This window comes from Camelus ferus, chromosome 9 (assembly GCF_009834535.1).
Source record: "Camelus ferus isolate YT-003-E chromosome 9, BCGSAC_Cfer_1.0, whole genome shotgun sequence".
NCBI lineage: Eukaryota > Metazoa > Chordata > Mammalia > Artiodactyla > Camelidae > Camelus > Camelus ferus.
Genome location: NC_045704.1, coordinates 35,895,464 through 35,922,336, shown reverse-complemented (window position 1 = coordinate 35,922,336; position 26,873 = coordinate 35,895,464). Strand labels below are relative to the sequence as shown.

The window sequence follows — 26,873 nt, the reverse complement described above, 5'->3', positions numbered from 1 at the left end:
CTCAAGGTTTCTAATCACCATTCTCAGAATGGCAGAAATCAAAACCAGCTGAAGTCAATGGTCAAAAGTGGCCAGTCTAACCTGAGGAAGTAAAAGTACTGGAGGGCCTCCCTTGGGTCCGTGGACTCAAACTTCCGGGTGTAGAGCATGAGTAGCCGCACAAAGTTCAGCCGCCGCGTGCAGGGAGGGTCGCCAGGCTCATGGCTGACTGCACCGAGGGTGAGAGAGCTGGTCACAACCACACCACCCGCCTGACCCACGTGACCAAGAACTCTGGGAACTGAATCCAAAGACCCAGCAGCACCTACTCCTGCAGCCCAACGTCTGCCAATGTGAGCTCTGGCCAGTCCCCTTCACCATCCTGTCCTCAATTCCATCCCAAGTACAAAGTGGAGAAAACGGCATTCTGTAGTAAATTACTAGTGTGCTGGTCTTTGAGTGAAGAGATGGAGAGAAGTGACCATTATGGCATGTGCTCTGGGATGAGTTTGCTGTGCTACTAAGGAAGTCACAGCCATTCATGCACACTTCTCTTCTCTCCCTCCCCTTCTCTGACTCCCACCCCATGCAGGTATGCACAGAAGATGGCTGGTTGGGGTTTCCAATGTCTCTAATTAGAGCCCTAAATGGGAACCAGACTCAGGATTTTAGGGACTGCTTCTCCTGCACCACCCTCCAGGCAACCTGACTGACTGGCCAGAAACTATACAGCATTTTATATATTAAACCCAGGGACTAATACTAATGGAGGACAAAAGGCAAGGACCCAAACACTAATCATCCCAGAAGCCCAACTGTCTACAACAGTTTTGTTTCTCTTTCTCTCTTTTTTTGTTTCTTTTCTTTTTTTAATGGAGGTACTGGGGATTGACCAGGACCTCGTGCATGCTAAGCATGAGCTCTACTATTGAGCTATACCCTCCCCTCCATCTCTCTTTTTAACAGTAACTAAACATCAGACCCAGGACCTGCAGGAAGTTTGGTATTCTGCTCTGAGATACATGCACGCCAACCTGCTAGCTTTCACATGCTCATTAATCAGCCTCACACCTCTTAACCCACAGGAGAACACCCTTCTACCTTCTTCCTACCTAAAATGTCCTTAAAAAAATAAAATAAAATGTCCTTTAGATGCATTTTTTTAATTCTCTCACACCTCACTTCCTTCCAGGACTCTTTATAGACAAGCCCTATTTAACCCTTGTCTCTCTAATCACTGTGGTAACCAAATGGTGTAATTAAGATACTCAATGTACCAGTTCCACCTGGGTACAGACTAATTTGGGCAAGTCAAGCACCACTACCTCCTCCTCCCGTCCAGGCCTCCAGAAACACAGGCTAAACACTCTAAAATGATCGGAACCATTTGCCCAAATTCTTATTGGCAGCAGCTATGTGTCCACTGCCACCTGATGGGGGATGTGTTATTGATATGCCACTGCCAAAAAATACTCACGGAGCTGAGCGCTCTGTCCTGAGGATTTTAAAAGCAGCTTCAGCTCAAAGAGCACCAGCGCCACGTGGACGGCATGGCAGCGCAGCCGCTCCATACGGAAGAGAAAGGCAATGGCAGCTTCGAACTGCGCCGTCAGGAACAGTACTTGGAAGTAGAGGAAGGGCTGCTGGTTCACCGTGAAGTGGGACTCGCCTGGGGAGGGAAGAGATAAAGCTGACTCAGGAGGAGCCAGCCTACTGGCAGCCCCGATCCCAGGCGGAAGCCTCATGTGCTTAAAGGGCTTGTGGGGCGGGAAGAAAGCATGAGCCACAGCCTGAATGGGTGGCAGGGCTCCGGACACAGCAGACTCCCACCCCAACCGTGCCCTGGGCCCACGACCTTCTCTATACCTCACAACACAACTGGCAAGTAGAGGCCCTGTTGTAAAACCCAAACTGCTTGCATTAGGTGAGAGAGAGACAGAGTTCAGGACCTTAACATAGAATACGAAAGAGGGTGTTTATCTTCTTTATCTTGATAAGAGTCACTCAATGAGGAGAGGAATGAAGATTTCAAAGCTTTAGTTCACTCAGATTCCCAGATATCTGTATTCAACAACTGCTGACCGCTAGATGGAATCTTCTTTTCTTCCCAGAATTTTTAAACAATGAGAGAAGAGAAAAAAGACAAGCTATTTCTTCCTTGTCTATGCTCAGATACAGTCACTGTGAGATTTACAAGGAAGGAATAGCTAAGTCCTCTTATGTCTCTGCCTGAGCAAATGTTTACCAGAGCAGTTCAAAGAACTAGAGTAAACAGTGTACTGTAAATGATCATGTAAGTCACGTACACTGCTTATGGCCACATGGCCTCTATTCATATTTGAAATCGTTGTTGTGTTGTGTTTTGAAGATCCAAAGGTTTTGAAGGAGACACAGAGTTCAAAGATGAAGGATATTCTCAAAAAAAAACCAAGCACTGACCTTAGGTGGACAAGAGAGAGGAGGTAGTTATGTTTGGGGTATCTTACCGTAGTCTTCCAACAGCTGTTTCTGGAACTGAGACAGCGTCAGTCTGTCTTGTGGGGAGCTGGTGCCGTCATCATCGAAACACACCTGGTTCAACTAAACCCCCAAGAGAAACACGGGCATTGGTACAAACTCCTTCCTAAGGTGCACACAGAGTCACAGCCATTCAGCAGCTGTACTCAAGGCCACGCCCACGGCGGTGCTACTGGTTGGGGATATTACACAACAAAAAACAAGCCAGGAAATCCACTAGTCCAGCACCTTACTGGCATCATACATTAAGCAGTAAAATTTATGTGCAGAATGCAAGCAAAGGGAAGGGGCGAACGCCTACTGGGCAAGGGAAGCAGCGCCTGCCTTTAGCCACAGGTAGTCCTCGGTTTTGTCGGCCACCTCGCTTTGGTTGTCGGTGACATCGCATCTGCCAATGATACAGTACACAGCCCGTTTGTAGGGGTCTGTGTTGTTCCTGAGGGCCCTGCGATAATGCAGTCGGAGCTTGTTCTCCGTTGCTGGGGACAATCTAAAGACATAAGGGAACAGACAGACAGACACACATGCTAAAGATCCTCAGAGGCATCTAAAAGTACCCAGATCCCAACCACATAACAGAGATATGAAGCGTTCCTTCACCGAGGCTAACAGACACTGTCCCCACCCATGTCCCCAGGTACCACACGTGCAGCTACCAGCACCTCTGTCTCTGTTTGCTGGCTTCCTCCAGTAGCAGCCTTCAGGTGCATGTAAGAAACTGGGGAATTAATCCTCTGCCATACTCCCCCACAGCCCTCAAGCAGCAATGGACAAGAGTGAGTCAGTCCCTTAACTGTCTTGGCCCTTCTATGGCCTCTCAACTCCCTAAACCATGTGAGATCATCTCCCAAATAAACTCCCTGCTCTGAAATCCATGCCCCAGTATTTCCTTCTGGGGGAAACCTAAGACATTATTCCTACTTTACATTCTCCAATATGAGCAAGACAGGGGCTTATGGTCTCAGACAATCTCTGGACGTGGCATTACTGACACTGCCTAAAAAAGTAACCCTCATTTTCCACAAGTATAACTGGGGTAACCACCATTATTTCTTCAACATACATGTACATATATTTAAACTGGGTTCAAACATGAACTTAGGTCCAATTACATTAACAAAATCCAGAGAAAAACTAATGCTTAGCAGTTAAAAAGAGAACTAATTTAAAAAATTTAGTGAATTAATTAATCTCAAGATTACTAACTTCTAATTCTGGTCTTTGAGCTATGAAGTACATGACAATATATTTTCATTTGGGCTAACCAGAAAGGAACTAAGGGTGAACATGTGCAATACAGCAGAGTTTCATTTTTTAAAGCATCCTTAATGGGTCTTGGACTTTGCATGTCTAGACGTTGGTGTTAGAATGGGGCTCTTTCAGTGTTTTCAACCGCTATTCTCCTGAGCTCTATTCACTTTCTAAACTTCATTTTTCCCCAAATAGAAACTTATTTGGAGCCAGGCACAGGGAAGAGAGGAATGCCAGCAGATGCCACCCTGCTGACTCCACGTGGCTTCTCCTGGTGCACCATCTCATCACTATACCTTCTGTCCTTGCTGTTCATGTACTCCTGGAACCAGGTTTTAAACTCTCCCAGCTGGTGCTGGGCTCGGTTAACCACCTGTGAAGCGGCAAGCAGGTCTCCACAGCGCATGCAGTAATAAATTAATGCCCATACAGGATGGCCTTCCACCTCTCCATCCTAAAAGAGGAAAGGTATTCAGATAAACGGGCAAACAAAAACTAACTGATAGCTTTCGGATCAGTGCTGGCCCTTAGCTAAGCCCTCTTTTTGTATTAAGTTACTTAATCTCACAACAACTCCATTAGGTAGGGACCATGAATGGCCTCCTCCTTCCTGTTTTACAAACCAGGAAACTGAGGCATGGGGATGTCAAGTAATTTGCTCAAGGTAAGCTGGTAAGTGGCAGTCTGGCTTTAGAGCCTTTCTCTGCAGTACTGTGCCCCACCTGATTCAAAGCTAGCCGGTGGGTTCTTCATGGAACCCCAGTACCCTGCAGTAATCAGGTGACATGTTCTTCTGTGATAATTTACAGACTTGTACTCTTGCAACCCCCAGAAAGGAAGGGCTAAAGACGGTCAATGACCACTAAGAGACTATCATCACACTTGAGTTTATAAAGTATTAACCATCAGTGATTAGCCAAATGGATGTTGGCACTTTCATTCACCCGTTAGTTGTTCATTCACTTACTGAGTATCTTTGTTTCAGACACCGTGCTAGGTACCGGGAATCTAAGAAGGTAGCTCTGTTCCCAGTCTCCCAGCACTGGAGCTTCTCCCCACTAAAACTGGCTCTGTCATCACCTGTGAGCAGCCCTGTGGTCACTCCTGCTTCACCCTAACACCTCCAGAGATGTGGACCTCAGACTCCCTTTCTTGGCCCCCTCCACCCTTTCCTCAGCAGGACTCTTTCTAAAACTCAGATCTGATCGTGTCACTTCCCCACTCAAACCCCTTTGAGCTGTTTACATCCCAAGTGCTTAGACTAGAACTAAGGCCTTCACCAGCTGGCCCCAAGCCGACAGCCCTACTACACACCCGACATGTCCGATACTCCTTCTTGCCTCCATGCATTTGTTCATGCTGCTCCCTCCTCCTGGAATACCCTTTCCCCAAGACCCCTGGCTGCTGAGCCCCTATTCTTCAAGCGCGAGTGTGAGCCTCCCGTCCTGTATGAAGCCAGCCTCCTATGTATCCCACCGCCTTTGGTACAAAGCTCTGGTTTAGCACTTTGCACACAGCAAGTATCTGACTGTAACTGGACTATGACTTAAGAAGAAAGGCACATTTCTAGGAACGATATCTAACTGTTCTTTCAGCTGTTTAAGCCAACAATCTCAGAAGTCATCCCCAACTCTTCCGCTCACACCCACAGCTAAGTTACTCCACTCTGATCCTGGGTCTACTTTCAAAGCATGTCCAGAACCCAATGACATCACCCCCCCTGCAACCTCCTCCACCCCTAGCTGAGCAAACACCATCAGCACCCAGACTCCTGCATCACTACCTCCCAAGATCTCCCAGCTTCTCTCTTGTACCCTCTGTTCTCTATATAGCAGTTTCCACACATAACCTCATTTAAACTGAAAACGCCTATCTGAGAGACACTGCTCTGAGGTTGTAACTGATCACACAGAAGGATGCCAATACCTGAAGTCCAGGCAAGGGAGCCGGAAGTTTAATGTTCAGGAAACTTCGTACCAGCTGGTAGGTCCCAGGCACCCCGCCCAACTGGGCCTGATGCAAGTTTCCAAAGACAGTCACAAGGGTATAATTCTTATAACTGAAAAAAATTTAAAGGCAAAAAAGAGCGAGGTTGAAAACACATATCCCATGTATCTATGTCCATAATTCACAATATTAAGAGTATGAACTCCACAGGGCAGGGCCCAGACCTCAATCTAACACAGAAGAGGAAACAGTGCATGCTTAATGAAGCAAACTAGATTATTTATTCAGTGGGCAGTGGATTATTGTGAAGATTTCTCATCACTGCAGATACTCAAAAGAATCCCTGGAGCAACATAATTGTGGACTTCATATGCATTAAGGGCTAATGTGCAGAATAATAATTGTTTCTGCTCACAGTGTAATGCTCTAGTGGGATCTTTTTTAACTTACTATTTTGAAAACTTTCAAACCAACAAAAAATTAAAAGAATAGTCCACTGAATGCTCATATACTCTTCACTTAGACTCACAAATTGTCAGTATCTGTATGCATGTTTGTTCTCTCTCTACACATACAGATACACACACACACATATATTTACACACATGCATGTACACATACTTTTTTCCTGAACAATTTGCATGTTATAGAGATATAGAAACTAGGGACTACTTCATCTGTAAATACTTCACCATATCGCTCCTAAGAATTAGGACATTATTCTACCTAACCTCAATACCATTATGACACCAAGAAATTTAACATTAAAATACTGTTACTATCCAAAATATAACACACATTCAAATTTCTTAATGTCCTTTATAGATTTTTTAAAAAATCTGGGATCCAATCAAGGGAATGCATGAAACTTAACTGTCATGCCACTCTCATTTCCCTAATCTAGGTAATTCTACCACCTTTATTCATGACATTGACCTTTTCAAAAGAATCCAGGCCAGCTACCTGTATAATGTACCACAGCTTCCTCATGAGCTGATCCAGGTTCAACTTTTTTGCCAAGAATTGCACACAGCTGACGCTGCTACTGTCACTGAGTCCCACAATGAGGCAGGTAATACCATTATGCCCACCAAATCTGTCCACCAGATTTAACCACTGTAAAAGCATCTCCTTTCCTTTGTGTAATTAATAGGTACTCTATGGGGTAGTACTTGGAGATCATGTAAATATTCTGTTCACCAATAATCTTTCACCCAATAGTTTCCACTGATGGTTCTTGCTGAACCTATTATCACAGTGGTGGTTGTGAAGAGGGTTTTATATCATTCCCTCTTCATCTATTGGCTAGTATGCTTCTTAAAATCCTCTATAGTGTTTTAAAATTGTTTCCATACTAAGATTAAATGGTCTGAGTTTGTGGGGGGTGGGAAGGGATAGAATGGGAGTTTGATATTGGTAGATACTGACAGGCGTATGTAAAATAGATAAACAAGATTATACTGTGTAGCACAGGGAAGTGTGTGCAAGACCTTGTGGTAGTTCACAGAGAAAAAAATGTGACAATGAATATATATGTATGTTCATGTATAACTGAAAAACTGCTCTACACTGGAAATTGACACAACATTGTAAAATAAATATAACTCAATTAAAAGAATTAAAAAAAAAAGGTCTGAGTTATAGATATTCAAACATGGGGTTAATGCAATAAAGAACTTTCTATTTCTTGTCCAAAACAAAACACACTGCCTCAAAAAGTCAGGTGCTCCATATGCACAAAGATGTTCAACACCAGATTAAGTATAGTGACAGAGAGAGAAAGTGAGAGACAGAGAGAAATACACCTGAATGTCAATTACAGAAAGCAGACTCAATGCAATTTGATAAAGTTACAAAAAATGATCTGACAAAAAAAATTTTTAAGCGAACTATATAAAACCATATATTGTACACCTTTGGATCATAACTGTGCAAAAAAATAAAATCAAACAAAATATACATATGTCAAAAAAAAGGAGGAGGGAAAAGGAAATATAACAAGGTACCAGGAGCCTCTGTATGTAGTAAAGGGGACCCACTCCCTTTTTCAGGTCTTCTTTTTGTCATCTTCCAAAATGTCTATAATAAGCATGTAATATTTTTATAATGATATATAAACAAAATTCAATTTAGCAAATATACTGAGTTCCCCATCACTGAAAGTATTTAAAAGCAGAGACTGGAAAAGAGATTAGAGAAGAGACAACAAACAGAAGCCCACTATGGTCTCTTTCAACCTGAATGAAGACAACTCATGCTGGCAAGGGCCTCAGTTCCTTGGGACCTAAATTCCTTGGGGGCTAAGAAATGCATATCCTGCTTCAAATTTGGAATGCAGCAGGAAAGACAGACCAACCCTATCTTTTCTCAACATTTTCAGCTTTATACTCAAAAAATCACTTGGGACTGGGTCTACTTTGCTACCTAGTGCATTACACCACTTGAAATATTACATGTTATACTGCTGGTGGATTAGCAACAGCAAAAATATTTTACAAGTGAATACAATTATCTGAAATATTCCCTTTATCAAAAGGTGACAAAAAAATCCTTAAAAAGGATGCCATCAGAGAGTGATGCCACTAGAGTGGAAAAAGAAAATAAGGTTATAACAGTTGTGCACAGGAAACCCCCAAATAGCTCCAACTGCTGCTAAAGGAATTAAGGGAACAAGATAATTCTAAAAAACTAAACGAAAATAATAAAAGAAGCAGGAAGGCTTACAGATATAAAACCAAAAAGTGCAGCCTGGAACTACTGGTGAAGTCAAGCACCAATGTAAAGGATGAGGTTTATTAAAGAAAAAGCAGTCATGACTTCCACCCATTTAAAAAACCTAATGGTTTTTTACACATTGTAAGAAATTTTAACTCATATTTTGCTGACTTGCAGCAAATAAACGCTATTATATACATTAGGTTTTTTATGGCTGAAGATCAATACACCCAAACTTACATTACAAAAATTTAGTGGAAGTCTGATGAAATACTTTATGAACTCTTTGTGCCTATGCCAGAAGGAAGAAAAAACCACTTGGATTTCCAGATTTTTCTTAACAAGGGAATGGAGCTAGCAAGTTTAATATGTCTGATGGTGTTCATCTTATATAGCTACTATATAATTAATCCAGTATTAGGTACAAAAACCTGTTCTCTGCTGCACCAAGTCTGAATTACCTTGACTTCCTAATGAAGTATTATTTTGTTGACAAAGGGTGACCACGCTAAACAGATAATGGCAGTTGCACAGGCTCAGTGGCAAAGAGCTGCAACTGAGCAAATGCATTCAGTTCGGCTTTCTCTTTTCAAGGCAGCAGAGAGAGGCCCAGCACCCTGTCTCTGAAATAAAAGAGAGCCTGTTGCACACTCATGACAACCCCCGCTGGCCAATTCAGAGCTAGAAGAAATGTCCACAGGGAGGGATGAAGGGCAGAGGCCCTACCAACGAGGGAGACAACGGTTAGGGCACAAGGGAACAGCCACAAACCCCTCAGTGACCAACTCCAATTAGTGAGGAGGTGGCAAAGAAACCCAGGCACAAATCAGAGGCATGAGCAGCTGGGAAGGATCTGGACTCACAGGAATTAACCAAGTATAGTCAGAAGGAAAATAAAGGATCAAGGGGCCTAAGGTTTGAAGGTGGTAATGCTGGGTGTGAAAATTAGAAAGCTGAGAGAAAACAAAGAGCCTAAGGAGTAACAGCTGAACCATGCTAGGGATCAGGATCCTGACCTAAGGCCTGCTGGCCTAATAATCATGTCTGTGTACTGAGGGGCAGAGAGCAGAGAAAGAGAAAAAAAGAGCCTAACAGCGCTCAGTGTTCCCACTCACCATGATTTTATATCGTTGCAGGAATGGTTCTGGTAGAGAAGTATTTCTGAAAATAGGGTTACACCTCTCAGACTTGCTCAACCTTGTTTAAATTATACCAGCTCCAGAGCACTTAGCTTGAGGATTACTTGAAACACGACAAACGGCTGACTTCAGGGGACTTTCAAGCCAGCCCCACCGTGCTGCTGCCGCCTTACCTCTGCTCCAGGTATCCCAAGGCCTGCCTGACAAACTCCATGCGCACTTCCACGCTGTTGCGACTCTTCAGGGCGTCAGTCGCTGGCGCCAACAACACGTCTGTCATTTGTTTCACCATGGTCCACATGTCAGAGATGTTCTGCGTGTAACCGAGAGGCTGCATGTGACAATGCTGCAGGGCTGGGACACTGGCTGGTTCTTCAGGGCACTCTGACCCAAAAGCAAGTGGGCCGCGGAGGGGGAAGAGGCCTCCCATCTGGGCCCTCAGGCTTAAGCCCAGTACAGAAGATGCACCTCTGCCCTGCTAGCTGCCAGGCTCCCACATTCCCACAAGCAGCCCAGGTCCTGAGTTGGTTTTCAGATCAATTACTATTTCAGGTCTGACATAACCACCTACATAATTAAGACTACATAAAAGTAACAAGAACACTGAATCTCAGTGGGTTATCCCTTAAGAGAGTGAATACATTTATAATTGTCCAAAGCTCTAGGAGTTTAAACTCAAGTAGCTGTATTTCAGTCCTTACAAGGTCATTTGAGTCTTCTAAGGCTTAAAATAAGAGTTTAACCTAAATAATACAGGTTTTGTCCTCTCAGAGGCTCTCCAGGGGCCACTGCTCTTACCCCACTATGTGAATGTCACAGTCTTCCATTTTCCTGCCTACTCACTCCCTTCAAAAGATGCCTCCTGTGCTGGCCTCCTAGGAAAAGCCCAGCGTTCTCTCCTGTGTGTTACCACCACACAGCTGGACCCCTGTTCCCAGAATCCTCCTGGCTGTAAACCTCTCCTTAAACATGTCTTCCCTGAACCTTTTGCAATATCCTAAAGTTAAGAATCCTTGGAAGACAGCAGCAATTGGAGAAAAGCAGGTTTACACTTTTTCCAAAGAAGAGAAAATCCTAATTTCAGTATCTCTCTCAAAAAATTAAAAACTGTAGAGAATTCACCTAAATTCGACTCTTTCTAGGTGGTGAGATGGTAGGTAAGTTCTTACTTTCTTCTTGGTTGATTTGTATAGCCTTATACTTTACAATTAAAAATAATAATAAAGTTGGATGCATTTTTGAAGATAAAAAAATGTAGGTGTGAGTGCTTGCTTCTGTTATATCCTGCCCTCCTTTAACCCTTCCTCCTGTCTACCAACCAATCTATCCATCCACTTTTTTTTTTTTTCCCCTCTAAGGGGGAAAAACTGGCCAATGATGAGAACTGTGGGACAGGAATAAAGATGGGGGTTCAGAGGACTAGAACCAGTGGCATATGAGGAATGCTTGTAAAGACCCCACCTGAGTCAAGCTCAAGTGGCTCACCGGAATGAAAACCACACCACCTTCACAATTCAGATCTCGTGAAAGAGCCGATTAGTCTGTCTAAGGAGGGAAACTGGCAGGGAAGAGTTGGAGCCTGACAGAACTTCAAAGCAAATGCAGCTCAAGGAGAACTCCTGTGACCATTAACTGATTCTGGCTGAGCCTTTTGAAGACATATTAAGAAACAAAAACAAAACATATATATATATACATATGTTTATATATGTGTATATATATCTATATCTATATATATATCTATATCTATATATATAGATAGATAGATATATAATCATCAAAAAACCACCCCAAAATTATTTAAAAAAAAACTCTGAAGAACAGTTAACATCCTATTCCATGGCACAGAGTTTCTCTTCAGCACATTTCTGCCAAGTCAGCAAGCTGCTAATCCCATCAGAACACTGGACCCGAGTTTCCACCTGGGTCAGCTCTGGGAGCTACCTTATCATCCAGCTCTGCGACGGAAGCACAGAGGTCCACAAGGTTAGGCTGCAGGTGTCCGTTTACAATCTTCTCGTTATAGATATAAATCTGAAATGAAAAGCAAAGTAAATGGCACAATTTCTATTTTCACCTCTTCTTTTTAGAACCCCTTGAAGCAGTTCTGAAACCAGCTTCTGCCGAATGGTCTGCAGAAGCTTCGGCCAACCTTTCCTTCCTCAGAGTGGCTGAGCTCTGGCCAGCTCCCAGTGTGTCTGAACGTCAGGCAGCATCATCAACACACACCGAAGCTAACTGCTACCCCAGCCTTCCTAACACCTGAGGAGTGGGAGCAGAGCAGGGTGGTCCTGGGGGAGGAGTACTACAGGTAGTTTTGCGCTGTTCTGCCCAGTAGACCCTAAGTCCCAGAGAGCAAGGACCAAAGGGGAAGACGGGACAATGGAAGGTCTCCTGCTGTTGCTTCCTAAGAACCCGAGACAAAGTCTGGTAACTTATCTGGCAAAAGGGCTGACTGGCTCCAGGCCTAGGGTTTGTGGACTGAGTAAGGAGCATCAGGGTCATACCCCTCCACATGTGTCAGAAGAACAGCAGCTGCACATCCAGAAACACACCCATTTCTCGGGGAAAAAATCCTGGCTCCTTAGTAAAATTTTCTAAAGAAAAAAGAACTAAGTGATGTTTAAGATACGGAAAAACCACTACTTTGGATTTTATTTTAAAAGAACCAACATCATGATGGTAAAACCAGTAAGTTCTACTCTGCATCTGAACAAGGTAGTGATGTGAGACAAATCAGGACCCCAGCAAACCTTACTTCCCTCTACTTTAAATGGGGCAGAGTATATGTAGCCTCCAGGAGTTCTATAAAGATTAAATAAAATGATTTTTAAACTATAATGTGATGTTTATTCACTCAACAAGCATTTAGGAGGGGCCTTCCCTTGGGTACTGTGCTCAATATGGAATATAAAGATTCACTCTTCACTGGAGAGGACAGCCATGTACACAGATACATGACATTATGGTGTCCTGAGTGCTAGAAACTTAGTCTTATGAAGCTTTAGTCTTCACAGACACATAAGATACACAGCTTCTCTCCTCAGAAGCTTATCATTTCATTAGGCCTGAACTCTGGAGGTGCCTGTGGTAACGGAAGAAGTCAGCCATATAATGAAAGCAAAATTTTTCAAAATGTTGATGTAGTGTGGGAGAAACAGAGGGATCTCAAAATTGAAGAAGAAAATAAACAAAGGCCCAGCAGTAAAACATGAGGGAGCTGGAAGGAGGGGAACTCGCGTGCGGGAAGCTGACGTGGTTGGCTTTGGATGCCCAGAGTCAGAAATGGCGATGGTACACTGAGAGAGGCTTAAAAGGGCATTTAGAAAATTTTCCTCAACAAGGGGTGCAAGAAGGATTTCTGATAATATCAGCTCACCAAGTAATTCCGTTAAGGCAGGACTCCATCTGCTAAGTAACTGGCAGCTGAAGGCAGACACCTCTGTTAAAGGGCACAGGGCCCAACAGTTGCCCCCTACCCCTGCTCACCTCCACAGCTGCCATATGTTTTCACCTGCGCCCACCCCACCCCACGCTGGAGGGAAGACAGGAGGTGGATGACGCTGAGGGTCACAGTGGCATCAATGTGCTCTCCCCTCAAAGAATCATGGCAGGTGGTCATGACTGAGGAGAATTTCCTTGGTCACTGCTGGTGCAGGACGACTTAAAGGAGATGGAAGCCCATCACCCTCAATTCAAGAAACAAGATTGTTTTCCCTTCTTGATACTTTGTGCGGGAAAGCAGCAAATTAGAAAAAAATACGCAGGTGGCCAGCACTGCTTTATTCAAAGTCAGTTCCAGGTGTGTACTGTCCTCAGGGCATTTTCAGTTTCAGTCAAGAGAGTCCCTGTGCTTTACCAGAAAACATCTCAATCCATACTCACATGATTGCATGGTCATGATATACAACCAGAATCATGATCCCCGAAGTGTTGTGACCTTCTCCAGGACAACAATATTAGGCAATGCTGCGTACACCTCCATGTTAACCAAGGCAGAAAAGCACTTAGAAAATTTCTCTCAACAAGGGATAAAGAAGGGTTTCTGATAAGACCATCCACTGTTCAGGTAATCAGTTAATACAGAACTTCATTTATTTAACAGTGCAGTTACTCAAAGACTTACTGTACATGAGTTGCTTCCAAATGCAAAATGAGATGCCTTGGTCAGTGTATGGGGCAGATTTCAATTTCCCTAAATCAAACCTGAGTCATTCTATTACCCAATTTGACAGACATTTCCAGGAACTGAGATGGTAAAATATTAACGAGTCCTCTGAAGGAAGGAACACCCAACTTTCAGGGTTTGACTTTCTCATGAAGCCTTTGTTCTCTTTCACTCCCCAAAGGGCTCATGTAGGATTTTCGTGGATTCAATCTTCCTTGAGAACACGCTCACCTGCCTGGCATAAGCCATCTCGATGTTGTCCAGAGAGCTTCGACCAGGGGGTCCCACATCACTGATGTAACTTGGCTGTAGATAAATAGACATTCAGAATTGGTTCAGAACAGTATTCAGTCATGTAAAGAAAAAAGAAAAATCATAAGCCGATGTATTTTCTTAACAAAGCTGTGAGGAGTCTGTTTTCTAGTTAGATTTCTTCAAAATGATGATTTCAGGGATTTCAATGGTAGGCAACTCTCTTACCATGAACATATGAGAAGGGAGCAGGCATGGGACTCAACCCTAAAATAATGGGAGGCTGAAGAAGCTGTAAGGAATCTCAGTGACTATTTCTGGAAAGGCACATCTTTATAACATTCAGTTTCAATCCCAAGCCCTCCACTCCCCCTCATCTCCCCTCTTCATGTCTTTATACCAGTGAGGCTGTCATTTTAGGTGTGGGCCTCCTGTTTCCATCAATCATATCAGACAGCTGAGGAAATGGAGTTTTTAAGAGTCACAATACTGGGACTGACACATTTCCTATCTAGAGTCCACACTAAGACAACTGCTGATTAATTTTCTGCATCTGAAGATATGAAGCCAGTCTAAGTTGGGCAATCATTCATTTATCAGTAAATCCCTGAGTGTCCGCCTGCCATGTGCACAGCTGTGTACACACCCATCCCCACAGGGATGACAAGCCAGCCCACAGAGCCTAACCCCAAAGAGCTAGCTTACCATCTGATGGGGAGAGTTAGACACCAACATATGGAAAACTTTTTTAGAAAGACCAAAGTTAATCTTCAGCTAAGTTTATTTCCTACTGTAAACAAATATGGATAAAAATTAGGTATGTTTTAATTAGGTATATTAGACATATTAAATTTCTAAGTATTTGTACTATACTGTAGTAGTTACCAAATTCTTTAAGCTTCTCTCATAAAAACAAACAAATCCACAATGCTCTATTCTTTAAAATCTAAAATAAAACAGTTTAAAGTAGGCTTCCTGGGAGACAGAAGATAGCAACAAAACTTCCTAGCACCACCAAAGCTGCAAAAAAGAATACCAGTATGAGCATGCTCTGGGGCAGCACAGAGAGGAGAGAGGGCAGGAGGCAGAAAGGTGGGTTGTAAACCTTCAGGTTCTAGAGAATAGCCACTGGACTGTCAGGACACCTGGGTTCCAGGAGGACCCCTCCACTCCCTGGTTTTGGGGTCTGGGACAAAGCCCATTCCTTTGGAGCCTCCAGTTCCCACCAGTTGGATGAAGGGGCTGTCCTAGACAATCTCAAGAGGGCCTCCTCAGCTCTAATTTTCTGCAATCACTGGTATTAGAAGAGGTTTAAACTGTTTAAAATACTGAATTTGATCTCTGTTACAGTACAGTAAAAACCAATGCATTGGAAATTTAAGACTATAACTAATACATCTAGTACAACATACCAAATTTTGATCCACATTTGTCTACAGTAGGAAATAAGCTTAGCTATAAGATTAACTTTAGTCTTTCTAAAAAAAGACTAATAAACTTTTCCGTATGTTGGCATCTAACTCTCCTTATCAGATGGTAAGCTTGGTAGACACTGCTGCCTAGCTGACCCAAGACCATTTCAAATCCCTACCTCTCACCTCTATTCAATGCCACTTTTTGCTCTGGCGAATGGAATTAAATACATCCAATGGCGTGCTGGTAAATGTTTATTTAACAACTGGCTTGGGGAAAGGGACCTGATTTATAGTGTTTGCTGGTTCCTGTGACATAAATACTTCTACCATGGCAGAATTCAAGCTATCCCAAGCAGTATCAAATAGATTGCAAATTTTCTGAATATTTAACAATAGGTTAAAAAGCTGAGCCCTACACATTACCGTTTTCCAGCCTCTACTGCAGCTAAGAGAGGCCATGCACCCTGGGCCTAACCAATGAGATGAAAGCACAAGCTTGGTAGTGCATTGTGGCTTCCTGCAGCTTCTACTTTCAGCTTTATCCTAGCATGGCCTTGCAGCTTTATCCACTGAATGCAAACAGGATGTCTGGAGCTGCAGCAATCATTTTGTGAGCATGAAGTAGGTGGCTGAGCTAAGAATGGTGGTATAAAGGGACAAGGAGGCATCTCTGATGGCACTGCAGAGCAACTAAATTAAGGCCCACACTCTCCACACCTGCAGACTTCTTGTTAGGTGTATTCAAGCCACTGAAACTCAAGTTTTCTGTTACTTACAGCTGAAAGCATTCCTATCTGAAATGACTGAAAACCATCAGGTTACAGTAACAACAGCAACACTTACTAAGCACCTACTATATGCTAAGCACTATCTTAATTTCTGTGTATTAACTCCACAACCCTATGAGACACATATTTTTATTATATCAATTTTATAGATGAAGATGCCAAAGCTCACAGAAAGCAACTTGCCCGAGGTCACTCCAATAGAAAGCAGTGGAGCCGTGGTTTGCATCCATAGTCTGGCGCCACACTGCCTGCCAGGGCAGCCCAAGGCAACTGCCTAAGGACAGTCATCAAAGAACAAGAGAGAGCAGTGGTTAGAAATCCTGGCTCCACTGCTCTGTAGCTACATGATCTTGATTGAGTGTACTGCTTCTCCTGAACCTGGGTTTCTTTAGCTGTAACACAGGGGCAGCAATGGTAACCACTTCACAGATTTGTGAAAAGATTAAATGGGAAGAAAACTACTTCACAGCACTGTTGTGACGAATAAGTAGAAAGAACTCCATGTCCAATATCTGACCAATAACACTATTTTTAATTTAAAAAGTAGTAACAGCTAAACAACTATAATGAACACAAGAATATATCCAATATTGAACAATGGATAGATACGGACACTAAAGAAACACAACCTAAAATATTTTACTTCCTGCTGGCTGGAAATTCTCTCCTCATTTTTGTACAGTGAATACACATTCCTTGTATGAAAAGAACCCCCACCAGCTTATCTTCTACTTCTAAATTAATTCTGAGTGTTCCTAGTGACACTGAGTTGAGGTACTTTTGAGGTTCTATAACAGCCATCTTTCTGGAACAGAACTGAACTCTCTGAAAGCTGCTGATCTTTTGAAAGAACAGAGCACTAAGTCTGTTAATTCCAGGAACCTGATGGGGGAGGAGGGGGGAATAAACAGGGGGATGAAAAGGGGAACAGTACTAACCCTTCTGCAAGGACACAATTGTTTCAGCTAAATATACACAAACAGCTCTGAGAACCATTTTCCAGTACTACTAAAACCTAATTTTTTAAATTATCCATTTAAAAAGTAGTTGGTTTTCAGCCTTCAAATTTCCATTTAAATTAATTTTGCCTAATGCTCTTGTTTTCTAAAGTACCTCTCCTTCATTTGCCCTTGGCCAAGCCTCTACTTCACCACACATAAAGTCAATTATCCATCAACAGGATGTGTACATACACATTCCTGAGCAGAGGAACCAGCAAATGTTCACTGGAATTTTAAACCCAGAGGCTGCTAGAGGGCTGGGAAAGTAGACGCCAGTATGCCATGTGGGAATAACATTCTACACTCCTCTGATTTTCTCTGTACTGGGGCCTGATTGGACCATCATGGGGATGACAGGACAGGGAATCAGAGACCAGAAAAGACAGAGAAGATGGGAGGACAGGGCCAGAGAGGACAACAAGGGGCTCACCCAGGAGCCTGGAGATGATGTGGAGAAACAGCAGCCTCTGGGAGCACAGACATGAGAAATGTCTTCTCAGTGTAGGTGGTGTTCCCGAAACAGCCATTTCAAGAGAGCATTCCAGGACAAGCAGGATGTGGATGGAGAGTGCCAGGAGGGAACTACAAGCTTTTATTAAGCAACTACTTTTGTATATAGCCAATCCAGGGATGAATAAATTCTCTTTTCCCAGGGAAAGCATATTCTAGGTAGGGAAAAAGGAATGTAACTAACACTCACTTCTAGCAAAAGAAGTACGAAGAAAATATGACGATACTACAGAAAGAAGAGAGTTTTAAATTTCCAAGTGGTATTTTGGCTTTATGTAAGCAAAACAGAATCAAAGTGATTAATGTACAATAGGTGGCTATAAAATCTACATATAGAAGACCAGTACTACTAAGAGAAAAACACCAACTAGGGGCAGAAGACCCAGGTTCTAAATGCAGTCCAAATGTGTGACTTTGGGTAATGACACCTAAGTTCTCTGGAGCATCGTTCTTCGTGGATAAAATGAGAAGTATACTCTGGCCATATACAATGAAATCTATCACAGCCACTAAAAAATGACAGATGCCTATATGTACTAACCTAGAAAAAGCTCCAAAAAAGTTAAAACTAATCAAAACAATGCTTAGTTGTAGCATCTAATAAATAAAATGGTGCCATTTATGGAATAAATTGATAATAAATTGATCAGATGGGCATATATGTATAAATGTGCACATAAACACCTGAGAGGGAATTGGGGGGGTAGAATGTCAGAGGGTATGTTTGGGTTGGGGGTGCAGGAGACTGACTGATTTTTCACAAATGGGCCTATATATCTCTTCCATCAGAATGCTGTGCAATCAGAAGGTATTTATGTCTGATATTTCATGGTGTTAAAATGAAGGGCCTATTGAGTTGGGGTCTTTAAATTTCTTTTTAAAAGAGCAGTAGAACACTTTCTATACTTGAAATTCTACTCAAACTCCAATATGTGAAACAAGACCACCCCCTTATGAAACTACTACGGAGGCATAAAATACAGCTTGGAATCATCTAGTTTGAGGTTTTTCAAATTCAAACTCTTGTCGGTCTATATTTTTACTGTATTCCATCAAATCTAATACACCATCTATTGTTAGACATCATATTATTTATGTACCACTAGGAACGAAAAATGCTGACAAACTATGACACACCACTGAATATGAGACATATCTTGATTTCAGAGATGTTAAAATGTAGAAAAGATGTGTAACTGGGAACTGATGAAATACAGTATTATTAAGTCAGTTATCAAAATGAGACACTACATTCAACACACACCGTTCACATACCACATCATTATCTGTAATGATTAAGCTACAACTTAGCTTCTTTGTTGAGCCTGTTGCTTGCTAGACTCAATCATTCTCCAGACAATACATTAAAACACCATCCACTGACTATGTCTAATACCAGTACAGCAACTACGCTACACTGAGGTTAGATAAAAATTTACTTTTAAATACTGTTTTAAAAGTTGGCCAAGATACACCAAGAATTTCTAACACTGCTCAAACCCCACACATTGTCATAGAATTAACGAAGACTGGGGGTGTTCCTCCCCACAGATCAGATACGAGGATGAGGGTATGGGGGTTCTTAGCCAGGAGGCTCTTTCTTGCTTCAAAGCACACCATTTTTATTCAGATCACAACTTGGTAAGTTGGTAACAATCTTTCAATTCCTACCTTTCTTCAGTATCCTAAGAAAATTAATTCCCAAACTGAATTTATGCTACTGAAGCATCATTTCCCTTATTAAAACTTGCCAGGAACAGGTATTACTAATATGTTGTTGCTCTTCTGTTATTGGAAGGATTAGGGGAAAATGTTTCAGGAAATGTTTCATATCCTAGTTCATTTTTGCTCAAAAAAAAAAAAAAGCCTCAAGCCTCTCTTTATATTTAATTATCCAAATTTGGACATTTTTCTTCAAATGTAAGGTCAGCTCAAAATGATCGGAAGCCTCTTTCCTAACTTATGCCTCTTAGGATTTCAATAACCTTATTCTTGACAATAAAGTGTTCAGAAAAGAGAAGCTTAGATGGCAAGTCATACTTTAAATTATTTCTTCTATTTATGCCCTTAGATTTTTTTCATTCCTAATGACACCTTATAAATCAAGGAACACTTTTAAAAAGGGACAGATCCATATTAAAATGACAAGGGAAAAAAATCCCTCAATAATGTGTAGCTTACCAAGTCCAAACCACTGCTATAAACGTTGCTAGGATGTGCTAAGCATGCACTTCATGCCGGCACTGTGCCAGGCACCTTATACACTACATTCCTTCCAAAGTTTCTTCAACAGAGGATTTTTATAATGAGGTTCCTGGGAAGAAGCCTGGGAACTCAGGCCTGCTGAATTCCAAAGACTGTTTCGGGCTTCACACTCTGTGGTTTCCTACAAAGAGGGTAGAGAAAGTGCCTGCCCAAGTGGAGATAGTATCTCCTTTCCATCATTTTGAAGAAAATTACATGGAAAAAGCCTGTTAAAATACATGGTTCTTCCATACATCCACCAGAATGGTTGAATTGAAAAAGACAAAAAATACCAAGTGTGGTAAAGATATGGAAGAAGCAGAATTCTAATAGTGCTGGTTGCAGGGGACAGTGACACACCATTCTGGAAAACCTTTTGGCAGCATCTGCTAAAGCTAAACACATGTGTACCCTCTGCCCCAGCAACTGCACTCTCAGCTGTACCCAACAGAGGTGCAAACATACGTTCACCAAACGACAGGTACAAGAATGTCCTGAATAGCACTATTTATAAAAGCTAAAAACTGGAAACTACCCAAATGTCCATCAACACCAGAATGGATAAACAGATTGTAGTCACACTATTCGGCCGTGAAAATGAATGGCCTTCAGCTATGTGTAACAGCATACAGAATGTTAAGCAAAAGAAGCCAGAAATAAGAATACATGCTTTATGAATCCTTTTACATAGAGTTTAATAGTAGGTAAAATTAATCTATGATGTTAGAAGTCAGGACAGTATTCGTCCTAGTGGTGGTGGTAAGAGGTAGTGAATGAAAAGGTACAAAAAGGGGGTTGCTGGGGTGCCAGTAATGTTGTTTCTTCATCTGGATGTGTTTCATTTTTGGTAATTCATTGAGCTGTATACTTATGATGTGTGCACTTTTCTGTATATATGTTACACTTCAGGAAAAAAGTTCAAGATAGCAACAAACAACAAAACTTACAAGGTTCCAGAAAATAGCAATTCCCTGGATAATCTGAAGAGAGAATCATCTGCATCATTTGTCAGCTTTTTCTGCAAAGCCATCCACTCTGCCAGGTGTCACAATAAAGAACAGTAAAAGTATCGATAACTCCCTTTCAAGAGGACTCGAGGTCAAGGAAAAAGAGTCTACTAAATAGACTAGTCTATTTTTAAGAGAAGAGCAATCAAAAAAGATTATCTCATTAGCAGCTTATAATTACTTCCAAATCCCAATACAGACCACAACCTATTAACACAATTTAAAAAATGAAGTAGAACCATGAGCTGTTCTACTTATCTGCCCAGACTAACAAGAAGTTGAGAAAGAAATCTTAGGTTGGCCAAGGGTTTTATACATTAGCTCTTCTTTCCCAAAGACTCTGCTCTGAGTCTTTGATGTCTCTGAGTCTAAGAAATGTGGAAGAGGGTCCTTAATGAGTAATTTCCCAAGATAAACGACTTTAGCATCTATTTATTTGGGGGCTAATTTAATACAAAAACTGAGTTTTAAATCAGGAGCAAATCTGTATATACAGGATGTGTGAAGTTATCCTGCAGGCATGACACACTGACAAGCTACCACCTTTAACCCAGACTTCACTAGAACGGTGGTCCAGAAGCCAACAGTATGGGTCTCACCAGCATATTACACACCTCTGAGCCTCAGTTGTCCTATCTCTCATAAGAAAAGAATACTAGTGGGAGAAAGATTTATCAGGAAGCACTGGTAATATTACTTGAAATGTCTAACACTATAATTTTTGTGACACTGTAATTTTTAACTTGTACCTCCAAATTATCTGAAACTACTTATTTTAAAACAATAGTAAGGGATCGTCATTATGGGCTGGGTGCATATCACTAATCTCCCCAATAATCCCATTTCACCAATGAAGATACTGAATGTCTGCAGGATTAAATAATTTGGACGAGGTATCAGAACTAGTCAGTGGTGAAGCTAGGATTTGAATCCCAAGGCCATTCTCTCCCCAACACCAGCATGGTAAATGTGTGGCAAGTCACAGCTCCCACTGGCACAAGGGCAGACATCACTAATTAAGTGAGACACTCTTTCCTGCTGATTCAAAGATGCAGCCTCAAAATCCCTCTCAGAAAAGGTCTCCAGAATACATAAGTGAAAAAAAGCATGATACAGAACAGAGCATAGAGTAATCTAACTTTTGTGTAAGAGAGAGAGGAGATAAGAATATATCACCTTGTATTCATATAAAGAAACACTGCAAATGTATACAAGAAAGTAGTAATAATGATTACCTCAGGGGAGGGAATGGGCTTTGTGAGACAGGGCACTTTAGTTCTTGAGTCACATAAATGCACTGCCTTAAAAAAGATTAGACTTTAAAGAAGAGAAAATCCTCAACTTTGCACCATCACCAATCAATGAACACTGGCAGTTAAAATAAACCCTATTTAACACACCCACTCTAGAATAACACTGTTTTAACATATCCCTAATACTTGGGTTAGCACTAAGTTAGCTAAAGCCAAACGATTTATTCAACAAATATTTCTGGAGCATCTAATATGTTCCAGGCACTCATTTAGGCACTAGAGATATGAGTAAACAAAACAAACAAAACCCCTTACCTTTGTGGAGTTTACAATCTACTGTGAGAAATAGACAATAAGCAACATAAAAACATAAAACATATACGATGGTTTAAAGTGAAGAAGTGCTAAAAAAGGAAAAACACAGCAAGAAAAGGGTATACAGGAAGTGTTGAATGGAGAGAGGTTGGTTTGGATTTCAGATATCAAGGCCTTGGAAGGCCTCACTGAGATGGCCCTGGGTAACATGTGAAGAAAGTGAGGGAGACAGCCATGCAGTTATCTGGGGGAAAAGCCTTCCAGGCAGAAGCAACAGGAAGCCCTGAGGACCTGAGGCAGGAGCAAGCCCACCAGGTTTGTTCAGGGAGCCTGCAGAGAGCTTGTTGGCTGGAGCAGCAAGAGCAATGGGAAGAGTAGGATAATGCGAGCTTGGAGAGGCAACAAGACCAGGTCAGGCAGGGACTTAGCAGTCATGGTGAATAACACTGTGGCTTTCACTTCAAGTGAGATGGGTGTCACTGGAGCAGAGGAGTGACACAATCTAGCCTGTATTTTAATAGTGTCACTCTGGCCGTGGTGAAGACCGCTGAGAAAACCGTGCAAGGACAAAAGCAGGGAGACCAGTGCGGTCAACAACCTCTAAGATGGCCCCCAACAATCCCCACCTCCTGGAATCTAAGCCCTCGTTTGATCCTCTCCTCTTGAATATAGGCTGGATTTGGTGTTTTACTTCGATCAAACAGAGGTGACAGGATATTACTTTCAAGATTAAGTCATGGAAAGACTGTGGTTTCTGTTTTGGGGGTTCTTTAGGCTCTTCCTTGGATTCCTCACTCTTTTTCCAAGAGAAGCAAGTTGTCATGCTGCGAGCAGCACAAGAGAGACCACATGACAAGGAACTGCCGTCCCTAACCAAACGCCAGAGAGAAAGCGAGGCTCACCGAGAGGCACGTGAGTGAGCTTGGGAGTGGATCTGCACCAAGCTGAGCCTTAAGATGAGTGTACCCTCAGCCAGCACCTTGACTGAGCCTCAAGAGACCCTGAGCCAGGAATATGCAGCTAAGCTAAATGCTTGTTTTCAGCCACTATGGTTTGGAGTGATTGGTTACACAGCGATAGATAACTGAACCAAGCAGTGAGGAGGTTAGTTCAATAATCTGAACAAGAGATGTGGTGGTTTGGACCAGAGTGCTAGCAGTGGAGGTGGTAAGAAGTGGTTGGATTTTGGATATATTTTGAAGAGTAGGGTTAAGTGGATTTGCAGCATGTGAGAGAGACTAGGTGGGAGAAGGAGAGTACAAAAATGTATCTGAGGTGTTTGATGTGAGCAAGTGAAAAACTGGAAATGTCCTTTAGAAAGATGATGAACTCTGAGAAAAGAAGGCTGATGTGTGGAGAGTTGGGGGCAGTTGCTACCATGACTCAATTCCGACATGTTTAGCTTAATGTCTGAGACATCTGAGCAGAGACAAGAAGGCCACTGGGTAAATGAGTCTGGGGGAGGTTTGGGGCTGTGATGTAAATTTGAGTCTTCAGTAGATAGACGGTATTTAACACCACAAGCCCAGATGAGATCAATAGGGTAGTGACTGAGAGAGAAACAACAACAGGTCAAGGTCTGAGCTCTGGAACACTCAAACATCTAGAGGTCAAGGAGTTTGAAAAAAATTCAGCAAGACAGGCTGAGCAGAAGCAGTCAGACATGTTGGAGGAAATCCAGGCAAACGTGGGCATCAGGAAGCTAATGAAGAAAGGGCTTCAAGGGGGAGACGGTGATCACTGTGCCAAGACTGCCAGCAATCAAGTAGATGAGCATTCTCTGACTTCACGTTTTTAATTGTGGTTTATATTTTGGACTCAACCTACCTCGCTTTCTTGAGTAAAGTCAAGGGCATCTTCTCCGGATGCCAGTAGTGTGTGGAGAATCCGCTGTTTCACTTGCTCCCACTCGACCAGCATTGACTCTCGATGGTACTCCTCAGCCATGCCAAAGGTCTGTTGGAGAGAAGCAGAGAGATGACTCAAACTTCAACAGAAATTCAAAGCCCCCAGATCTACCATCTTTCAATAAGTAGAGCAGAAGAATCTATTTTAAAAATTATCATTAAAGAATTTTCTGACAACTGTTTGCAACATACCCTACTTCACTGAGTCTAACACATTAAAATTTTTTTTAATTATGATAAAATGCACATAACATAAAATTTACGATTTTAAAGTATAAAGTTCAGTGATACTAAGTACATGTTGTGCAGCCATCACCACCATCCATCTCCAGACCTCTTTCCATCGCGCAAAACTGAAATTCTGCACCTATTAAACAGTAACTCTCCATTCCCTCCTTCTCCACTATTCTACATTTGCCTCTATGATTCTGACCACTTCTAGGTACCTCATGTAAGTGCAACCATATAGTGTTTGTCTTTTTGTGAGTGGTTTATTTCATTTAGCATAAAGTCCTCAAGGTTCATTCATGTTGTAGTATATGCAGAATTTCCTTCCTTTTAAAAGCTGTACCACTGAATGTATATACCACATTTTGTTTATTCATTCATCTATCCATGGACACTTGAGTATGCTGCTGTAAACATGGGTATACAAATATCTCTTCAAGTGTCTGCTTTCAACTTTTAGTGGTATATACCCAGAAATGGAATTGCTGGATCACATGGTCATCCTATGTTCAATTTACTGAGCAACTGCACACTGTTTCCAAAGAAGCTGTACCATTTTTCATTCCCACCAACAGTGAACAAAGGTTCCAATTTCTCTACATCCTCTCCAATACTTACTAGTTCCTATTTTTTTTTATTGTAGCCTGCTAATGGGTGTGAGGTGATAACTCATGGTTTTGATTTGCATTTCTCTAATAAGTAGTGATGCTGAACATTTTCATGTGCTTATTAAGACAAAAATCTTCTTAAAACCTTTGAAATTAGGCTAAATACTACAATTGATAGCATGTCAAATGTTTAAACTAAAGTACTCTTTCTTTGTAGTATATAAAATGATAATGGTTTGTAAAACACAACAGTATTTTAAGATTTAATAAGCATCTAAGACAAGACAAAAAACAAAAGATTTTCCCAGTGTCCTTATATTTATATATATATTTTTAAACAGTAGTATTTTCATAGGAGGAAGCAAATCAGTAAAAGAAAACACAGAGCCTCTTCTGTGATGAGGTTTCCTACCAGTTGACTCAAAGTCACTACTGAAGTACCTGGCAAACCTCAGTCCTGTCTACTGGTGACATTGTAGGGTTGTTGCCAAAACAAGGGCACTCAGAAGGAAAGAAAACAGAAGGGAAACAAAGAAAGAAGGGAGGGAGGGAGGGAGGAAAGACGGAAAAAAGACCACCCCTCTCCAAAATCCTCTAGGGAGGAGTTTAAAGCAACTTAAAGAGACATACTGAATCATGACCATTCTTAGCGTATTATTCTTTAAGAGGCAGACCAGGTTTCCCATCAGCTAAAGTCTATTTTTTGAAAAGCCACTTCATTTACAATCAGATTGGCATCTAATTAGGTATCATCAAGGGAATGAATATTAGTAATGCTTGCTTTATTTTTGGCAATGCTGATAATTTATACTGATAATATCCATATACATGAGCTCTGGGAAACTATCAGAAAAATCATATACTCTTCCTACAAATGGGATCTTTGAGTATGGACCAATATGTATTAAAATGTGAAAAAAAAACCCAAAGCAGACCTCCACAAAAAATGATTAGGAAGAAAGTTGGCACATTTTGCAAATTTGATTTGGTCCATCTATCTCAGTGGATCTCTTTTCTAATATGTACTCTGAAGACAAAAGAAGAAATGATAATCAAAACCTTTAAAACCAGTCTTTCACCTGGTTTTCTTTTCACTGAGAGTCAGGCAGAATGGACCATCCTAGTTAGCGTAGATTGAAAAAAATGTACCTATTATACAATGGAATATTACTCAGTGATTAAAAAAGAATAAAATAATGCCATTTGCAGCAACATGGATGGATCTAGAGATTATCATTCTAAGTGAAGTAAGCCAGAAAGAAAAAGAAAAATACCATATGATATCACTCATATGTGGAATCTTAAGAAAGAAAGAAAGAAAGAAAGAAAGAAAGAAAGAAAGAAAGAAAGAAAGAAAGAAAGAAAGAAAGAAAGGAGGGAAGGAAGAAAGGAGGGAAGGAAGAAAGGAAGGAAGAAAAAAAGAGGACACTAATGAACTCATCTACAAAACAGAAACAGACTCGCAGACATAGTAAACAATCTTATGGTTACTGGAGGAAATGAAGTTGGAAGGGATAAATTTGGGAGTCTGAGATTTGCAAAGGTTAACCACCATACATAAAAACAGATAAAAAACAAATTTCTTCTGTATAGCACAGGGAACTATATTCAATATCTTGCAATAATCTT

General features: G+C 41.6%; 1 protein-coding gene across 2 annotated transcripts in view; it reads right to left on the bottom strand.

The window, feature by feature from the left end:
• The window catches only part of NUP93 (nucleoporin 93), a 99,187-nt gene that overhangs the window by 8,923 nt on the left and 63,391 nt on the right, over positions 1 to 26,873 (bottom strand). For both annotated transcript variants that reach the window (XM_032486359.1, XM_032486360.1), the window contains 10 exons: positions 24,329 to 24,457; positions 13,948 to 14,022; positions 11,493 to 11,582; positions 9,722 to 9,861; positions 5,674 to 5,806; positions 4,044 to 4,201; positions 2,821 to 2,986; positions 2,466 to 2,559; positions 1,457 to 1,648; positions 82 to 208 (listed from right to left, as the gene is read on the bottom strand). In XM_032486359.1, the coding sequence (XP_032342250.1) occupies positions 82 to 208; positions 1,457 to 1,648; positions 2,466 to 2,559; positions 2,821 to 2,986; positions 4,044 to 4,201; positions 5,674 to 5,806; positions 9,722 to 9,861; positions 11,493 to 11,582; positions 13,948 to 14,022; positions 24,329 to 24,457 (1,304 nt within the window). The remainder of the gene's footprint in view (positions 1 to 81; positions 209 to 1,456; positions 1,649 to 2,465; positions 2,560 to 2,820; positions 2,987 to 4,043; positions 4,202 to 5,673; positions 5,807 to 9,721; positions 9,862 to 11,492; positions 11,583 to 13,947; positions 14,023 to 24,328; positions 24,458 to 26,873) is intronic.